Source organism: Lissotriton helveticus, chromosome 8 (assembly GCF_964261635.1).
Source record: "Lissotriton helveticus chromosome 8, aLisHel1.1, whole genome shotgun sequence".
In the NCBI taxonomy this organism is placed as follows: domain Eukaryota; kingdom Metazoa; phylum Chordata; class Amphibia; order Caudata; family Salamandridae; genus Lissotriton; species Lissotriton helveticus.
The window spans coordinates 1,702,541,934-1,702,562,123 of NC_136069.1; the positions used below are offsets into that span (position 1 = coordinate 1,702,541,934).

At 46.7% G+C, this 20,190-nt stretch overlaps 1 protein-coding gene across 1 annotated transcript in view; it reads left to right on the forward strand.

Annotated features, from left to right (window-relative positions):
• Positions 1-20,190, forward strand: part of LOC144773634 (pepsin A-like) — a 107,731-nt gene that overhangs the window by 26,137 nt on the left and 61,404 nt on the right. Inside the window, exons 2-3 of the mRNA XM_078658782.1 lie at positions 605-761; positions 14,735-14,852. Coding sequence (XP_078514908.1) covers positions 605-761; positions 14,735-14,852 — 275 coding nt within the window. The remainder of the gene's footprint in view (positions 1-604; positions 762-14,734; positions 14,853-20,190) is intronic.

The following is a 20,190-nucleotide window of genomic DNA, read 5'->3' on the forward strand; positions in this document are numbered from 1 at the left end:
TGGTTAGGGTTTATTTTTATTTCTTTACTTTATGTGGCATGATATAGACTGTGGCTGGGTGTCAGTGCACTTTACAGATGCACACATATAGTAAACAGTGAAGTGTAACAAGGCAGGTGAGAAAGAGGCATGCAGTGATAGCATGCTGAAGAAACACTGGGGTGAGCTGAAAGAAAACAGGGAGCTCAAGTACAAACAAGAGAAGGAAAAGGCAGCAGACTTAAACAAGGTGAGATTAACCCCTTGCATGCTGATGACGGCCCCCAGCCGTCATGCACTACGGCACTCGTGTGCTGATGACGGCTGGGAGCCGTCATGAACCCTCCCATTTGCGATTTTGCCGCATAGGCGCAGAACCGCGTTCGCATGCAAGGGGTTAATACTACAATTGAACAAAATTGTGTCAGTGTGATGCTGGCCCTGTGTCCCATGTGCGATGGATGGGACTAACATCCCCTCTTCGGTGACTGATAAAATCTGGATTTTCCAGTCAAATCTTCCAATGAAATCCTCGTTTTGCATTATGCGTTGTCTGTTTGTCTCTACATTTTTGCAGTGTTCCCCTTTCTGTATACTTACCTCTGTCTCATGACTCTGTCTCTAGGGTCCCCCTTAGAAGAGTAAAGTCTGTAAGAGAGAAGCTCAGAGAAGAAGGGAAGCTGAAGGACTTCCTGATGAACCACAACATCGACCTCGCCAACAAATACAAGCGGCACAACGGCACCAAAGTGGTCCTGGAGCCAATGGCCAACTACTTTGACGTGAGCGCCTCTCCATTGTGTGTGGTACCAGGGGGCGACTGTAGTAAAGCGAAGGGGCTTGTTGATGGCAGCTGTAAATATTAACCAATCAGGCGCACTTGTGGGGACGTAAGCACGTTTTATGACGTTAGGAGAGTGTGTGTTGACTTCTGAGAGTAGCTAATGTGTTCAAAATATGGGATTAATGTCGAAAGATGACATTCACAAAAAGTGGTTCCACAAAAGCACACTGACATTTTTTAAATGCGGTCGTATGAACTGCCCTATGTTATGTACAACCGGTTGGTCCACAAAATACCAAATGTCAGGGGGGGGGGTGCACAACTAACTGCCTAATTAATATTCATAAGGTAGGGGACAATTTGTGACCCCCTGATATTGACGAATATCACCTGGGTAGTGGCTGCAGTGTCAGCAGACCACCATGTCCTTGACCCTTGACCTGCTAGGTAGGTCACTCCCCCTCTGCACAGCACCGCCTGTGTGTCCTTGTCCCAGCTGCCGCTGCTGAGGAAGTTCGAGGCCCTCCTCCACCCGCAGGCTACCACCTGTGACTCATCCCTGGTGGCCAGTGGTAGGCCGTAGGTTTGTATCATGATCGGTATCTTTATTGTATTGCCTTATTGCTATTTTGGTGTCTGTGACTGCTGTTGTCTGTTTCCCTGTCGCCTGTATTTGGTCTGTGCACTCTCTTCCTTCTGATTCCCCTCGCTGCCCGTTTGCCTCTGTTCCCTTCGTTGCCCCCCTGTTTCTCTGCCCGTTTTTGCCTTCTGTTCCCTTTGTTGCGCCCGTGTTTCTCTGCCCGTTTTTGCCTTCTGTTTCTTTGTTGCCCCCGTAATTCGATGCCCATCTACTCCCTTCATTGCCCCTCACTGCTCCAATCTCAAGCCACTGTGTCCCCTGTGTCCCAGCCCCCCTCACTGACCATACGCTGCCCCTGCCCTGCCTCCCACCACCCAGCTGCTCCTCCCTCCCACCTCCTCATATTTGGCACCCGCTGCGCGGCAGAGCCACTGGCATGCCAAAGGCACGCCTAACTCAAGCCCGTCTGCGCCCGTCCGCACCTGCACCGCCCCAGTGCCAGAACCCCTGGTCCCCGCACCCGCCGCAACGACCGCTGCCGCTATGATGCCACCACCACACTCCACGCTCTCAACTCCGGACGGACCCACACCTGCTTCAAAGCCGCCCCCAAATGCACACAGGGCCCCTTCACCTGCCGGAACTGCAGCTACACCAGCATCAGAACCGCCGAACCACTCGCCAAGAAAGGCTACAATCACCTCTGATGCATCCTACTGAGCACCCGCTCCCCACGCAAACATGCCGCCGAGCTCTGGGACCTGCTCGACACTTCATCCCCGGACGTCGCCTTCCTGATGTAGACCTGGATGAACAACTCCTCTGCACCCAACATCACCATTGCCATCCCAGACGGCTACAAGATCGCATGCAGAGACCGCTCCAATGGAGTCGGAGGAGGAATCACCATCGTCCGGAAGAACAGCTTCTGACTTTTTTTACCGTGTGCCGCATTTATTTTTTTCTGGTTTTTGAACTCTGGGAACTTTACCACTGTTGTTCAGTACTAAAGTGCAAGTGCTCCCCGTGTAAATTGTGGTTATGTATGGTTATTCATGATTGGCATATTTGATTTACTGGTACAACCCTAGTAAAGTGCACTGTGTGTACCCAGGGCCTGCAAATCAAATGCTACTAGTGGGCCTCCGGCACAGATTGTGCCACCCACACAAGCAGCCTTTCAAAGCGTTCTTAGAACTGCCACTGTAGTGCCTGCGTGCAGTTGTGACTGCCCTGCCAACCTGGCGAGTGCATCCAGTTGCCAGGCCCAAACCTTTCCTTTTATTACATGTAAACCATACCTAAGGAAGGCCACAGGTACCGCTGTGGGCAGGGTGCAGTTTATGTGCAAGGTAGGAGATGCACTGGTGTGATTTACATGTCCTGATAGCGAAATACTGCTTATTTCTTTTTTCACTATTGCAAGGACTATCTCTTCTATAGGTTATCATTGGAGCTACTTTGTAACATTTTACAAGTGTAACTTTCAGTTGGGAAGAGATAGATATTTGGAGTTCCTTGAACTCAAAATTTAAAAATACATATTTTAGTAAAGTTGGTTTTTAAATTGCATGTTTGAAAATGACACTTTTAGAAAGTGGGCATTTTCTTGCTTTAGCATTCTGTGTCTCTGCCTGCCTGTGGAATCCACATCTGGTTTGGACTGACAGGGGATGTTTGTGCATTCACTTTAGAGAGTCACACAAAGGGAGCGCAGGTGTTCCCTGCATATCCTGATGGCCCATTACCAGGCTGATGGTCTTCCTGAGCTAGAGTGGTGGGTGGATTTGTGACTGACACCTGAATAGGGCTGAGTCTGTCCTCACACAAAGCTGTCTCCATCTCCTGTGTAGGGCTGTGTGCACTACAAAGTCTATCCTTTGAAGTTTGCCTACTTCGCAGGCAGAATCTGGTATAAGTACTGGATCAGTGACCCCACATTTTTGGAATGCTTCTGTTCTAGGAGGAAAGTCTGCCAAGAAGAGCTGGAGAATCTGCATGTTGCTGTGTTTTGCTGCCTTCCTGCTAACTGCTTCTGACTTGTACAGTGAAACAACTGGACTTTCCTTTCTATATCCTGTTTCCAAGCTTCTTCAAGCTTCTTCAAGGGCTTGTGTGTGCTTGCCTCATGTTAAGAGGTCTCAGGGTGATTAAAGACTTCACCTGCAGCCCTTGAATTCCTCTGCTGGGAGTTCGGACATGTCAAGCTGTGCCAATCCCAGTTCTGGGCCCTCAGAGTCGGCTTTTCCTGTTTTTCCTGCCCCAGAAAAACCACTACCTGCCATGAGCACCATATCTCTGACGTCTGAGCACACCCGCTGCGACTCCAACGCAGGCCCTTCTGTGTGGCTGAAGGAATCAGCGCATCACCTGCCATGCAGCTGGAAAATCAACGCATTGTCTGTTTCACTGCATAAACACCATGGTGAAAGGGTACCTGTGTTGTCACTAGAAAGCTTACTTTAGCGGCAGCACTAGGGAGATTGCAGGGGTGTGCTGTGTCTTTGTAAATACAGTGAATCCCTGTGTTTTCGGGATTAGCATTTTGTACTTAACACCACTCTGTCATTCCCTTGTAAATATGCTTCCAAGTTTTCCTTTATTATTGAGTGCCTTCTCTATGTTTAAAATAATTGAGATGGCTGAATAATTGGATAAAGTGTACCTAACCCTGGTTATCATCCCTTGTAGTTAGGCCACTAAGGGTCTGCAGCTTTCAACAGGCTTTTCTAATGTATTCTGTGTTCTCTTGTATTGTTGTTCTTATAGTCATGACCTTGTAAGAATGAACACATAAGACAACACACTACATAAAACATACAATCAGGCTAGCTGCCCAAAATTCAAGAGCGGTAATGAGTTACTTTCATATGCAAGCACCCATTGTGATTCTCTATGTTAGGGAAAGAGTACAAGGGACAAAAGCAAAGCATTTCACACTTGCGTGCATCGATGCAGTGTTAAAGCCCTTATGTGGGTGCATGCTGCAGCTTTAGTGACAGCTACATACATGAAAAACAGTCAAGACAAGAAATTGGGTTATTGATTGAGAGGGATGAGAACCCTACTCAAACAACAACCACAATCATTTTCAGGGTGAACCAGAAAGTCTCTAAATTAATCAGTGCTTAACCCTCTAGTATCTTGGCAGTAAAGCAGCACACAATCAGTAATAATGTGAACAAACAACACAAGAAAATTCCCAGCCCAATTTAGGACAATAGAGTCTAACAGAACAAAAATACAATCAGTAGAACCACAGAATGTTTTAGGATATATAACGACTAAAAGCGCCACACATGTTCATCTGGCCATTCTAGACTGGAGGAAAGTCACAACTTCTTTCTTATCATGAAAACACACAGGCCAGATACAGGGACTAGGTTATTTCCTGCTGAAAAGTTTCTTTCTCAAGTCCCTAGTGAAGAGTCCAGTTAGTGGTGAAGTAGGCCACAAGAAGCAGGGAGAGTGTCGCTGTCATTGCTGTAGCGTGAGCAGCAGGGCAGTCCACTTGGGACCAAGGCAGGCCTCGAGCAGCAGGGCAGATCTCTAGTAGCAGCAGGACAATCCTCTGGGGAACAAGGAAGACCTCACGCTGCTGGGCAGTCCGCTTGGAAACCAGGGAGACCTCAAGCAGCAGGGAAGTCCTCTGGGGAACAAGGCAGTCCTATTTATATAATGTCCACAGGTCTAGGAGTGTACTGAAGGAGTGTTCTGAGGGTCCAATATTTATATTTGACCCTATAATTTGGAGTGGGGGCATTTTCTAGGCTATCCCCACATCTGGGTCTGGAAAGTTCTTCTCTTTTCCTGCCAGCCTCCAAGACGTCATGGAGTGACAAAAGACTTGTGTCAGGTCCCTTTGTTTGTGTGCTGGAGGCAGCCCTTGCAAATGGTTGGGGCAGGGAACAGCTTTGTCCCAACCGTCCTGGCAGGATAGTCCATCCTGCCAACGCACTATCTAATTTGTACCTCACTGCCGGGAGGAATACCCAAAGTCCAACAGCTAAGCCATTCACAGTCATGTGACTCGAGACACAGGTAGTAGGCACCAAATGGCTAGAAGAGCAAAATGCCAATGTTTGAAAAGTTTCAAATTTATATTGGCAAAACTAGACAACAAGTGAATACACGCATCTGCCAACACCGGTCCCGAATTAAAAACAAAATCACGACTGCCCCCATGGTTGAGCATTTTTTGACTGCCAAACACGATGCCAATGAGCTTAGGTGGACGGTACTGCACACATTACGTCCATCACAGAATAACGCGGATCTGGACAGAATGCTCCTCAAAAAGGAAGCATATCTAATTTTGAAATTTAACAGTGTACGTAAGGGCTTGAATAGTCTGTCCGAAATTGCGAGACTATGAACCAGTTGTGCCTCCAGTCCTGTCGCCCGGACTGGTCTCGTCTCATTTCTTCTTCAATTAACACATCACATGGAATTTTTCCTGTAAACGTTGCGCAGCTAGAACTACAAATCCCATAAACCCTAGCACACAGCGGTGTGCTCTTTTCCATGGCAACATCGGTGGCGCCCATCTTTGGATCTATGCAGACTGCTGGAAATGTTCACCGAGTAACACGGAGGTAAGCAACGCTCCTGTGGAGCCACGCCGAAACCCTTTGTTTACTCTCGCCCACCGCGCTAACAAATTAACCCGGTTCCGTTTGCTTACAGTGAATTGGAGCCCGGCCAAAATTGCATGCGCTGGCCATCGAAGTAAAGTTTGCCCGCAGAACCAGATCCCTCGCGCCTAGTGATTGAAACTCAAAGGTATGTTTCTCGCCACCGAGTTCAGTGCTTGTTATTCGAGCAAACTGCAGCCACACATATTAATTTCGCACTGTTTATACACAGCGCCCTGACTTATCCTTCAGTGAGATTCCACAGAAGAATCCAATTTCACATCCGAAGGCGATTGCCCCCGTCAAGCAGAGAAGTAGCTGACGGTATGTGCATTTTTGAGTCCCCTTTTCAACCGAACTCTGCATTTTACATGTTCTAGCAGCGCTAATGTTAATCCACATCCTTGCAGGTAGTTCTGCCCCCCTGACTCCTTTTGGAGCCGTTCCAGCCTGCATTCACAACTTTCCCTGGAATTTGTTTCTGCTGAAGACCCGGTAGGTCCCTTTGCTGTATGTCACTTCTTAGGGAGCCCTGTCTTTCCATCCCAAACACTCAAAAACGTTATTTCTTCTCTTCTTTTAAATTTCACAGACAGAGTAATTGTGCCCTGATGAGAATCCGGTACATAATCTTCTGGATTCGAAACGCGTCGGCCAATTAGAAAAGGACAATTTGGAAACCAGCACTTGCTGGCTGATAATTAATTTCGAATTTGTCTTCACGCTCCTGTCCTAATCTTTCTACTTTATCACCAATTTTCTTGTGTTTTGCACTAAGTCTTTTTTCATTTGATAATGTGTGTTTCATTTATTACACTGTAAATATTACTGTCTGTTGTAAAATGTTCTTGCATTTAATTTCTTGTCAATAGTGAATAATATCTGTTTTGATTACACGTGGTTGTGTATATAAGCCACACTACATGTTGAATGTACATTGTATATATGTGTTTGTCTGTTCATAATAAGGTTTTTTGACAAAATAGAATTTGAAATCAAAAAATTGATTGGTATAAATAAAAATACCTAGTTGAGTACGACAAACAGCATTTTCAACTTTCCCTAAGTGTGGGATAAAAAGTAAATGGTGGGGCACCTTTCTATGTTCATTTACCTAATTAGGCCCAGCCTCCCCATTTGTCCATCAGGGCCAAGCTCCTCTTTTGTTTCAATGTTTGAAAAGTGGCATTTTCAGAATTGCGACTTGAAATCCAACTTTGCCATTAACAAAGGTTTTAAATTACAATTCATTTGAGACAAAAACATGACTTTTCTACCTGTCCCAATCAAACGTTAACCCTAATTAAATGAAATAATGTAACCCAATGTTAATTTGCCACTGATTGATTGATTGATTTACAGGCCGTGGGTTAATGCATTGCCATATACTTGGGACTTGTAAATAGTTTAAATGTACTAATCAGGTGTAGGCCAATTTTACAGCAATTTAGGGAGGAAGCACAAGCACTCTAGCACAGCTTATGAGCGATAAAAAAGTGCATGGAGTTCTAATGCCCACAAAACGACATTTTAGAAGACAGGAGGGTGACAGCAAACCTTTGGGGGAAGACCACACAAAGGATGTCAGGTCTAGAAGAGAACATTCATAGTGTAACACTGCATATTGCTTATTCATTCTCTTAGGCTAGAGTGAACGCAGTTTAAACCAAAACATTGGTTATTTATGCAAGGTCTTACCCTTATAAGTGTTTACTAGTACTCCCTCAAGGACAGGCAGGGCAAGCCCCCATAGCCACACTCTGTTACACATCAATGAAGAGAGGAACACCTAGCATGTATGTATTAGGAAGTATCAATGGTAGTTAACTAGCTGTCCATTAATTGCTGAGGCGTAATGAATACTCCCCGCTCAAAGGGTGTTGTGCAGTAGGCAGTACCTACTCCATCACCGCTGAGCCATTGCTTTCATGTCTGAAAGGTAGAAGGAGAATATTTAAGCATGGTGTTCCTCTGCGCGGTCCATCCCCAGGTGTCTAAGGGAGTGGGATCATGACCCTCAGGTGTGGGTGGACCTGTACTCTGGAATAGGAGAGATTTGTTGTCCTGTGGGTGCTCACCTCTTCATATTTCAATAAAATCAACAGCATGCCAACAATCTCTATCTTGCGTTAGTGGAGTCTCCCTTTAGTTATTTAGTACTATTGTAGCCCTCATTAACCACAGTCTCACGGGTGCTTCTGGGTAATGTAGTCATCCTCTGTACTTGGCACATGTAATATGGTTGCTGTTATTTAGAAATAGTCAGATAAAGTGCCTGAGTATTCTCCAGGTAAATACCACTGTGAGTGCACTCGAAGGATTCTTAATGGTATCACAGAAGACGTGTTTATAAGTGATGCAATATGTACTCTATTCCACATTCTGTTCTATTCACTCATGCCTGGTTGTGCCATTATTGTTTCATGAGCCATGGGGGAGCTTAATGTTTCTATTTTGTCTATATCTATCTTATGTCACTGTCCACTCACATCCGCATTGCTCTTCTTGCCTTTGTCAGCTTTGTCCTGGTTTTCTGTTCACAGATTGAATTGGTCTGATTCCATGGAATGTTGCCATTGAGACCTGTCAGATGTGTCCTCAACCTGTGTACCCATCTCTGTTCTTGTTTCATAAATATCTTTTTCATGTGTATTGTTGTATTTCCCTTTTCTATCCCAGTCCATCTCAGATCATTTTCATGGTGGCCAATACCTACAAAGTGTGGAGTCAATTGTGTTGTGCTTCGTTGACATCCAGTTTTGCTCCAATGTTAAATAATCCAAAGTTTGAGTTTTCTTGTAGTCATCCCTTTGTATTTTTGTCCGCACAGACATGTAATCAAGTAAATCATATTAACTGAGTTACAATTAGTGTGACTTCTCTGTTCCACACCTGTGATAGGCCTACGGCAAGCCTGAATCGAGTGTATTGGTGTGTGTAGTATAGGAGCCTACTGAATATTACCCACAGGGGAAATGTCATTTAACCTGTGGTAGGCCCACAATGTATTAGGCTCCTGTGCGTTAAGTTTCTTGGGTCTTGAATGGACTAACCAGTTGCTCAAACTTGTATTTCGCTTAAAGGAGAACAGTGGTTTCTCCAGATGTAATCTTTTGGTGTTTAATATGCACCAGGGTTTCATAATAATCTTTCTTTTTACCTCATTCAAGCTTTTACTGAATGCGCTTACACAAATTAGTTGTTGTGGATCAATTCTCACTTTGTCAGTAAATAAAGTTCTCAATGGCTTTAGCTAGCCCCTTTGTTTTGCCTTTTCAACTAGGTGTTTAAGGTAATTTCTGGATAGCAATTTTTTGTGAGTGTTTCCGCTTCAGGTTGGCACTCCCACATATTAGTGCAATTACGGCGTATTCTCAAGAATTTTCTTTCAGCGCAAGGGAATGTGCACTAACAAAGTATAGTGGACAGTTTTTGTCAGTAGGTTTTGTATACACTTTGGTTGTAAGTATGCCTGTTTAGGCTCTTATTCCTAGGCAAAGGGATGAAAGCTCCTGATTACTCACATTTGGAGCGCATTCAAGGAATTCATTTTGTAGGTTCAGCCATTTTATAGGGTCTTGAACGGAGGTTTTGAGCCTTGCCATCATCGCCGTAGCATCGCTATAAGCTGATGTGTCTAAGGTAGGGATTAATGGCCCATGAACATGTAAATGGACTATGCTCGGTGCAAATGTGCTGCCCATGGAAGTGTCTTTTTTTGTTTAAATTAATTTTTTTTGTCATCATTTGCCGCATCCTAGTTCCAAGAAGTAGCCAACCACCTTCTTGTCCTAAAGAAGGAGACCAGAATGTGATCCCATCCTACACCTGGACAAACGTACCAAATTGGCGGGAGGTGCTTTCAGGAACATCTTACTCATCAAGGCCTAATTCAGCCTGTTGGCCCTGGATTCGTCGTGGTCCGGCAGACCCCCTTCTGGACCATGGAGTGTACGGGGATAATCATCGGACCCGGGGAAAAAAACCAAGAAAAAAAAAACCCCCGGAGGCCCGAATAGCATTTCATCTCCACTGAGCTAAGAGGTTCCAAAAGGCAAGGCTCCGAGAGCTGCCAGATCTAGCTGTATCCACCCTTGATGTTTCATAGAGGGAAGACAGCCAATGGGCATGGGTTGGTGGGTTAGGGTCGACCCAATGCTTGCATATTTGCCATCGTGCCAGGAGGATTGCGTAGAACAGAAAGGTCCTTTCCAACCCCGTAACGTTGTTTTCCAGACCAAATATGATTAATGTCAGACTGAGGGAAATCGGTATTTTGAGGATTGACTCCAGGGTGGCCTTAACTTCTTCCCAAAACACAGTGATACTGGGGCAGTCCCAAAACATATGGATATCGGAGGCTGCTGGGAGGAGGCACTTGTTGCAGCACTTTCCTGGCTGGAATTTAGAAAGCCTTTGGGGGGAGAGATATGCTCGGTGCACAGTAAACAGGTGGTCACGTCTTAGCCATGCTGGCTTGACGACCTTGTATAGGAGGCTAAAAGATCTGCGCCATAGGTCCTCACCCTGTGCCCCTACATCACTTCCCCACAGTTCCGACGGGTGGTTGAATTCCCCATCAGCCTCCTCCTTGATGGACCAATACCAGAGGGCCACCTCCTTACGCCCTATTTGCCTTTCTACCAGATGTTTTTCTAGATAACTATATCCCCCAAGTTGAGGGTTTTTCCTTGACTGCTTCCGGGACCAGCTGACCAATTGCAGATATTTAAATCTGGATAGGGATGGGCCGACCCTCGCTGAAATCTCCTCCCATTCTACCAAAGAATCTCCTGCCATCAACTCTCCCCATCTTAGAATCCCTGCCTCTAATAGAGGAACTGCGAGACTGTCTTTTAGACAGGGGGGAAGCCCCGGGGAATCTCAAATTGGGGCAAAATTGGAGAAATATGCCAACCCAACTCTAGCTTTTATTTGAACCCATTCTCTCATCGATGATTGTAAAATCTTTAGTCTCACCTTTTTAAAGAACCTCTGGTGTCCAAACTTGAACAAAAAAGAGAACTGGCTTATAAGGACTTTTTGATGCTTTATCCCCCGTCCCTCCCCCCACCCTGGAACCCCCCCCATACTTAACCTGGCCAGTTGGATTGCCAGATTGCGTCTCTAACGTAACCCTGACCTAGACCTGTCTACTTTGAGTAAAGAGTTTTTTCCGAGCCAGCATAATTACGTATAGACATTGCGCCCCATGGGACGAGTGAGTGAGAGGATGCCTCCCCAATATTGTGTGAAAGAAAAAAGCGTTCAGAAAAAAGAGAGGAAAAAAAAAGTATATTTCTCACGTGACGTGCCCCTCCCCTATTTTCCTTTTTTTCCCCCTCCCCTTGCTCCTTGTTTTCCTTTTTTTTGTGTGTTTTAATCCTATTTTTTCCCTCCCCCCTTCTCCCTATTCTATTATATATATATATATATATATATATTCCCCCCCCCCAGACTTGCTATTTGCTGTGTTGTATTTTCTGAGTGAATTATTCCCTTATATACGGATGTTGAAATATATTAATCAGTTGATTGGTTAATTGGTTGATACTTGATACTAAGGTCATCAGTGCCCTTCACTTCTACATACCATACACAGTTTGGGTTGGGAATGAATGGACGGGAGAAATATTTGGGTAGCTACATAGAAATTGGTCTAACCCGGAGGCGATCTAAGAACCCCCCTGTTTGTGGTTACTGATGGTAGCTAGGAGCTCGTCGGCGTCCAGGGGGGAGCGAATGTTGTGCATTTTAATATTAAACATTACCCTAAAAAAAGCAGGGAACCATATCTGCACAGTTGCCCCCAGGGCCCTGAACTTATCAATTGTCTGGCCGAGCTCCCACTGTCTGTCTAGCGTGGTTTTGGAAAGGTCAGATCGAACTTCAAAAGAAAAGTCCGGGGCCTTCAGTGAGTTGGCCTTGAGGGCAAGATTCAGAATCTTTTCTTTAATGGAGTAGGTTAGAAAGTTCACAAGAATCTTCCTGGGCTTCACCCTCCCTGGATTCAAGCGAAATGGGTCCCGGTGTATCCTCTGGATGTCTTTCTCCAACTCCGCGGCAGTCTCATCCAAGTTGAGGGCGTTCTTTGGAAGGGAGACTACATACTCCTTAATTTCGCCACCCTCCTTCCCTTCACGGATCTTTAGGAGTCTGAGGTTGTTTCTTCTGGAGTAATTTTCCAGGGATTCAACCTTGTCCTTCACTGCATCCCCTTCTCTCCGGAGAGACTGGATCTTAACCTCTGCATGCTCCAACTTAGCTTTAAGTTCCCCCACTGCCCCTTCCAGAGTCTCAGTTCTCTCAAAGAGACCATCCACTTCCTTTCTGAGGGTCTCACAAACTGCCCTGATCTCATTTTGGTTTTGCTTAGACTCTGCAAAGCCACATTTAATCTCACTCCTCATTGCCGACAGCATTGCCTCAAGGGAGCCCCCCCCCTTACTGCCACTGGGAGTTGGATCGCCGATCTCTCCGGTCTCGCCGCTTTTTCCTTCGACCTCCAGCGACACCGACTCAGGCCCCTCGGGGTTTCCTACTGGCACAGATATGTCAAGCTCAATTGTACCCACAAGACCAGGAGACTTAAGCCCTTGAGAGGTAGCAAGTTTAGATGGATTGGAGACGCTCATGCTGTTGATCTGGGTACTTTTTTCCCCCTCTAGGCTTAGCCCGATATCAAGTACCTTGGGTAGGACTTTAAAGTAAGACCTTAGCGATGGTGCGACTCGGGCTGCGGTCTTTCGTGGCCCCTTGAGTTTACCTTTCCCCACCGACTGCTTGTTGAGGCTAGTGTTAGTTTTAGAAAAAGGCCCCCCCCCTGCTGAGACCCCTTGAAGTGATCCTGGGGTGGTTGATTGAGGCACCCCCTCAACAAAAGCCTTTGACCCGAATATTCCTTCCCCTCCTTTGCACACTCTCACAGGGTCGCTAAGCTCTACTGACTTCTTATCCCCACCTTGTTTGCCAGCCAAGGCGCGATAACCGGGGCCCTTGCCCCGCTTCCTGCCCTTTCCGCCTCCCCGCTTTCCCGGGGTTCTTCCGTGCCCGATACTTTCACATGGACGCTCGCCTCCCTTCACAACCCTTGGTGCAGAATCACTATCACTGTCGTCCAGTACCTTGTTGTTGTCCCGTGCCTTGTTGTCCCCTGTCGTGGTTGCCGTAATCGTAATGGACTCAAGGACGGAGCCAAGGTCTTGGTCGGAGTACAGTTCCAGGTTCAGCTCCAACTCTGTGGCGAAATTTAATTTTGGAGCAAGCTCAGCTGGGAACAGCCTCCCAGGCAGCAGCACTCTCCCCGCCTTCCCCTCTGCGCTGCCACTCCGCTGAGAACGCTGAGAACTCCCCCTGAGGAGTCTGCGAGCCGCCGCCCTGCGGCTCCGCCGGAGCTCCAAGGCTGCCTCAGACCAGCGTAGGAGAGAGGGCGGGGGCGGAGCGAGGCCGACACACATCGGCCGCGTTGAAACTGGACCGAGCGGAAGCCTCCAAGCCACCTCCGGATGCCTCCGCCAGATGCCGCGACTCGCTGCCCGCCAGGAACCCCAGGAAGGGGGGCAAACAACCAAAAGAGGCGACGAGACCTCACCTCCCGGGACCTCCGCGGAAAAGAACCAGCCGGTAATGATAGACTTCAGCGCATGCAGGCAAGATCTAGGAGCGGTCCGTAGAGACGCGCGTACCGCCTAACCAGCGGCCGCCATGTTTCCCTTCCGCGATTGTGCTCATGTCTTTGTTCCTATATGATGCCCTCAAACTCGAGAACTTTTCTAATGAGGGATAGTCCTGCAAGTTTCATAATCAACATGCTGGGGTATTCTGGGTCCATGTTTTCTCTTGCAGCAGATTCTCCATAGCCCTTAGGCTTTCTTCTTGCGCTATGTTGGAATAGAGGGCTTCAACGTTTAGGCCAATCAAAAACTCTGTGTTAGGGTTGAATGGCATCCCTGCTGGTTAGCAAGTGTTTGGGGGCATATTATCAAGGGTGGCGATAGGGAATTTTCGCCGCTTTAGCAGCCGTTTGCGCCCGCTAAGCAGCAACAATTCTATCGCCCTATTAGCAAGCTGTCGCTAACAGCAGTTAGCGACAGCTTTTAGGTGATAGCGAGTGGTTTGGGGCCCGCTTTGCAAGTTAGCGATATTTATCGCTAATGACATGCAAAGTGGGCGTACCCAACCAGTTAGCGACTGAAAGCAGTCAATAACGTCGCTATCGCCTATTAACAAGGCAGGCGTAGCGTTGGAAATATTTGCACTAAGCGCAAATATCTCCAAATACTAACGCCTGCTCAGACCAGTTCTTAGCCATGTTATCCAATGGGAGGTGTATAACATGGCTAAGAGCATTTCGTCGCTAATGCGTGAATATTGCTGTATTCTCTGCGATATTCACGCATTTCCCCACTATTGCCGTAATATGTATCGCTTTGGAGATAAACGTTTCTAATAGCACGTTATCTCAGCGATAAATTCCGGCGATGCTCAGCGATAAAAAAATCGTCGCTAAGCCTATTTAGCGATAAATATTGCTACTTGTTGGTAATATGCCTCAAAGTTCCCTTTAGGAAGGCTTGTCAATGTTGTCTCACTTGTTCTGTGCTGTGCTACTGTGCTTCGAAATTACAAAGCTTGAATGTGCAATGATGTGCCTGCAAAGAACCCACACAGACCTGCTTCATGTCATTTATCAGGTAACTAATGCCACACTTTTAGTGTGCTGTAAATAAGCACCTTTCCTAATGTTCCCTTCTGCAGAGTTATTATGCTGGAAGGATGAATATTGGAACCCCTGGACAGGATTTCAGGGTGCTCTTTGACACCGGCTCTTCCAACCTGTGGGTCCCGTCCGTCGAGTGCAACAGCACAACCTGCTGTAAGTATGGAAGGATGGTGCAATGATCTCCACTTTATAATTATTGTACATGCTGATTTACCACAGGAGGGCACAAAAACATGACACACTGCAAAAATTGGGTGTAAAATCGGCCATGTAGTTGGAGAATTGGCCTGTCCACAACTTCATGATGTCATTTACTTGAGCTTCTGTAACTCAACACTCTAGCTAGGCTCATCATTATACTCTAGAAGCATTGAGGTTGCCTTCTCTTTTCCCTAAAGTTTTTTTTTTAACATAGTATCTACAAGGAGTGGCATGGTAGTGTATTAGCCAGAAGATTTCAGTGGGAAACTGATTGGGCAACAAATATCCATTGTCCCCTGCTTTCATCACAGATGCAAGAAAAGTGTTGCCAACAATACAGAGCAGGGTCATTCGGCTTCTGTCAAACATTGTTGAGGAGTAGAATAAGTGGAAAGAATATCTTCCAAGTGAATGAATGAAGGGAGTCTTTTAACGCGCAACTTAGCCTAAGGGTATCAAGTGATACCATAGTAAGTAGGGCCTCTACTCAGCCACTGCTGGCTCACCTTACACTCCACTCAATCACAAGCTTCAGTCTGACTTGCCCTTTCTAAGCCAGAAGCTTCTTCCAACGTGCCTCTCTAGGCGCTTCATAGCATTCATTCCTCCTGATGACTTGCAGGCTTCTTGACATGACTATTCTGCCATTGAATGATGTCACGCTGATGCCCCCAACCTACCACCAGGCATATATTTGCCATCTGTACAACATGGCTGACAAAGTCCTATTATTCCACCATTACTACACAAAAGAAAGGATAAATGTCTATTAAGTTGGTCATGGGCTACTGCTCCCCTTTGGTAACACTACAAGCCATCCTTGGATTTACTGGGAGCTGCTATTGGGACACTGCCCAACCCCTGCTGATTCTTGGAGTTGACTCTGTCAGCTTCTTGCTGCCAAGGGGGTTTGTGATAAAGACCCCTAGAAACAAGGGAGGTTGTTCATTGACACAAGTGGCCGGCCATGTGGTTGGAGACCACTTCCTCTCCCCTTGTGAAGGACCAGAATCTATTTTCAGGGATCCCATCTGCCTGATGGGGACCTCTGTGGTGAAAGTGCTTCTGACAGTGCAGCTGATGCACTTTAACCACTTTGAATGCTGACTGCCCTGCTGAGGCTGCCCACATGGCAGTCCGTGGTGCGGAGTGTGTTGCTGAAAAGTAGAAAATTAAAGATTTAAAATCCTGGGTTTGCCATGCATTGCCCTGTAGTCCAGGTAAGGAAAAAGCATTGTCACCCTTCCCTAAAGAGAATGAGACTACCGCCTCTTTGACCTGGTGGCCCAGTGATAGGCAGGCCAACATGTAAAGGGATTCGCAGGATGTGTGGTTGCAGACTCTGCATCCACAACAAACTCTACTATCTGTGGCTTACCTAACTCAATGGGAGACCTTTCTTTAACATAGCCAACATGGGACTTTGATTATGACATGAGTTGTTAGGGGTCTAATGCTCCTGCTAGGAGAGAAGGATTCTTTCATCAGGGCCTTTTGCTAGCATCTGACCTGTGTGCTGTGGGTGTTATTGTTAATTACTGAACATATTGTTTTCAAAGTATCACATTTACAGAAAAGTAAAGCATTAATCATGCAAATAAATATGAATGATACCAGATTCATTACAAGAATTAAAATGTAAGTGATTGCTGACTCATTTTGTAGTCATCATTATTTAAAAAGATTGAAATGTATTCCTTTCGCACAATGTTTTATTTATATAATGTACAATTCTCACTGCATTAATCTATCAGGAGATTCTGGAATGTAATATTCATTTAGAAAGTAGTAAACCAGTATTTGACAAAAAGTAAAGCACAAAGTATTGCACAACATGCATAGGACGAGAAGTAGCACAGTGTACCCTGTGGGACCAGGAATCCTGGGCTGAGAAGCGATCCTGTGCCCCTGCAAGCGGGTGAATTAGAAGTCAGCGAGTTTAATTTACTTACATCTAGGGCACTGACCCCCACCATCCCTCGCCCATGCACCAGGGGGGCATTGATTGTGCCATGCACAACATGCTACTTTTAATTTCTGGACCAGATGAACCCCGCTCAGGTCGCACCACCTTCTTTTGTGGCTCTGTGTACTGTTGCCCAGATGACAGCGGATGCCCCTGAAGTGACATTTTCTTAACCCACCATCAGAGACGTGTAATACTGTGCACTTTACCACACAAACCACATAGAAGGAAAGCCCAGAATAGTTAAGAGCAGATTCTGACATTTGGGCTGATTGCTTAATATTTCACAGGGACCACTGTTAGAACACAACTATGTGTGGCCTGCTCAGTCCAGCACAACATAGCAATGTTTAAATGAGCATCTGTCAGGGTCACCATAGAGTGCCTTGCGTCCCACTATCACTGCACTCTGACTGATGGATGTAGAAGAGGAAGCAAGACTGACCGAGGTACAAGGACCACCCTGTGTTCTATGAACACATACAGCTTAGTATACCAGTCATATGTCAGCCACCTGGATCCTTCATAAACAAGCGCTTGTGTTAAGTGCTGAAAACAAACAAATAAATAATTCCCTAAATACTACGTAAAATGGGAGGAGTGGATGAACAGTAGTAATTGCTCTCAGGGGAGGGGTAAAGACAGGAAGAGGTATGATGCATACCGTTACAAATGAGGAGAAAGATTAGGAGAGCAACGATGGAGGCTGCAAATAAGAAGCGTATGGGCGGGCTGAAGCACACAAAGTATATGCAACATGTCTCTCTTCGAGATAGCGCATGCTTGCTGCCTAGAGCTGAGACCTAAAAATGGCAGCACCAATAGGTATCTGGAAAATATTGATGTACTATGATCCACATACAAACATGAAATACTGTGCATTCTCAAAACAATGCTAACAAAATCCAAACACAAAACGTGCCCACACATACCTCTTATATCACAAAATGTGTCTTCTGCACATAACTTGCAAATCAAATTTAACACACACACTGCATAAAATAATAAAACAGGCATCCACGCATACCAGTTGCAATAATGGAGGTGCCATGATTCACAGACACACCTATGCAACCATAGGGCATATATTCCACATAATCCCCGCTCCTGGTCCCACGGTGAAGCACAGGATTATTTATCCATATACCTCATTAAAAATGTCCCAGCATACCTCATGTGTGCACACATGTCTCATAGAAAATACATCCACACATTCTATACATTTTCACCAATACTCTTAAAACATGTGTCCACACAGTCCTTCAAAAACATGTATCTCCACTTTCCCCATGTTCTCTCCCAAATCTTCATGTCTACAGATGTCCTCCATGTCTATGCGTACCCCATGAACAAGTGTTAACACATACCTTATGTGTTCATAAATACTTTGTGATCACACAGACTTTATAAAGCAAGTCTACTTTACCAGCATTAAATCTTTGTTTCCACATGCCTGATGTTCAACCTCATAAACCGTGTTTTCACACAACCCACATGACCTCCACACATGTTAACCAATATCTCATAAAACATGTGTCCACATATATTAGCTGGCATTCATTGCGGAGTGAGTCAGGGAAGGGTATAGTTAGGGTGTGGGAGGGAAGGGGAAGGATAGTTCTGGCAAGGATGTAATATTGAATCCTGCCCCTTGCCAGAGAAAGGGGTTAGTGCAGACCAGCAAACAAGGCTTGGCTGTTTTTGCGGCAAAAGCCTCATTCAATTGTATCAGATGGAACTAGTGACCGGTAAATTCAGATCTGGTGTTGGTGCAGCTATGATAATTTGGTGCAGGTACACCAGGCCAGTCATGATCAGGCAGAGCGGTGTCCCACCCAGAGATGGCGCTCCGCCCTATGCATGATAAGGTCTATAGATTCTAAATCTACTTGACCCTGGACAGGTAGAGTTTTGTCCTATTCAAGACACTTAAATTACACTTTAGGTCACTGTAGATGATCTTCCTGTAATCCTGGACACGGTAGTAAAGCAGTTCAATCAATCAATCAATCAAGGGATTTGTAAAGTGCACTACTTACCCGCGAGGGTCTCAAGGCGCTGGGGGGGAGGGGAGCCGTTGCTAGTGGTCGAAGAGCCAGGTCTTGAGTAGTCTCCTGAAGGTCTGCAGGTCTTCGGTTTGTCGTAGGAGGAGAGGGAGGGTGTTCCAATTCTTGGCGGCGCAGTGGGAGAAGGACCTGCCCCCGGAAGTGGTTCTGTGGATGCGTGGGACGGCGGCCAGTGAGAGATCGGCGGAGCGGAGTTTCCTGTTGGGTACGTAGAATGAAAGACGGCTGTTGAGGTAGGCTGGGCTAGTGTTGTGGAGTGCCTTGTGTGCGTGGGTCAGGAGTTTGAAGGAGATTCTTCTGTCGACGGGGAGCCAGTGCAGGTTTCTCAGGTGGGGGGTGATGTGATCTCGGCGTGGGACGTCGAGGATCAGGTGTGCAGAGGCGTTCTGGATTCTTTGAAGTCTGTTGATGAGCTTGGATGGGGCCCCGGCGTAGAGGGCGTTTCCGTAGTCAAGTCTGCTGCTGACGAAGGCATGGATGACGGTTTTCCATGTGTCTGTCGGGATCCATCTGTAGATCTTGCGGAGCATGCGGAGGGTGGTAAAGCAGGTGGAGGAGACTGCGTTGACTTGGTTAGTCATGCTGAGTTTCGAGTCGAGGATGAATCCTAGGCTGTGTGCGTGGTTGGTTGGTGCCGGGGGGGGTGCCCAGTGATGCGGGCCACCAGGAGTCGTCCCAGGATGAGGGGTTGGGCCCGAGGATGAGGATCTCCGTCTTGTCCGTGTCCAGTTTGAGCCGGCTTTCTTCCATCCAGTCGGCGACGGCCTTCATACCACGGTGGAGGTTGGATTTGGCGGTGAGGGGGTCCTTGGTGAGGGATAGGATCAGCTGGGTGTCGTCGGCGTAGGAGATTATGTTGAGGTCGTGTGGTCTGGCGATGCATGCGAGTGGTGCCATGTAGACGATGAATAGCGTCGGGCTGAAGGATAATCCTTGCGGGACACCGCAGACGGTCTTGGTGATTCCGGAGTGGAATGGGGGGAGGTGGACTCTTTGGGTTCTATCGGAGAGGAAGGAGGTGGTCCAGTCCAGGACCATGTCTCAGATCCTTGCGTCGTAGAGGCGTGTGCGTAGTGTGTGGTGGCAGATGGTGTCGAAGGCGGCGGAGAGGTCCAGGAGGATGAGGGCTGCTGTCTCGCTGTTGTCGAGTAGAATTCTGATGTCGTCTGTGGCGGCGATGAGGGCGGTCTCGGTGCTGTGGTTCCTGCGGGTCGAGGATGCTGTTTTTTGCAGTTGTCTTCTAGGTGGCGGGTGAGTT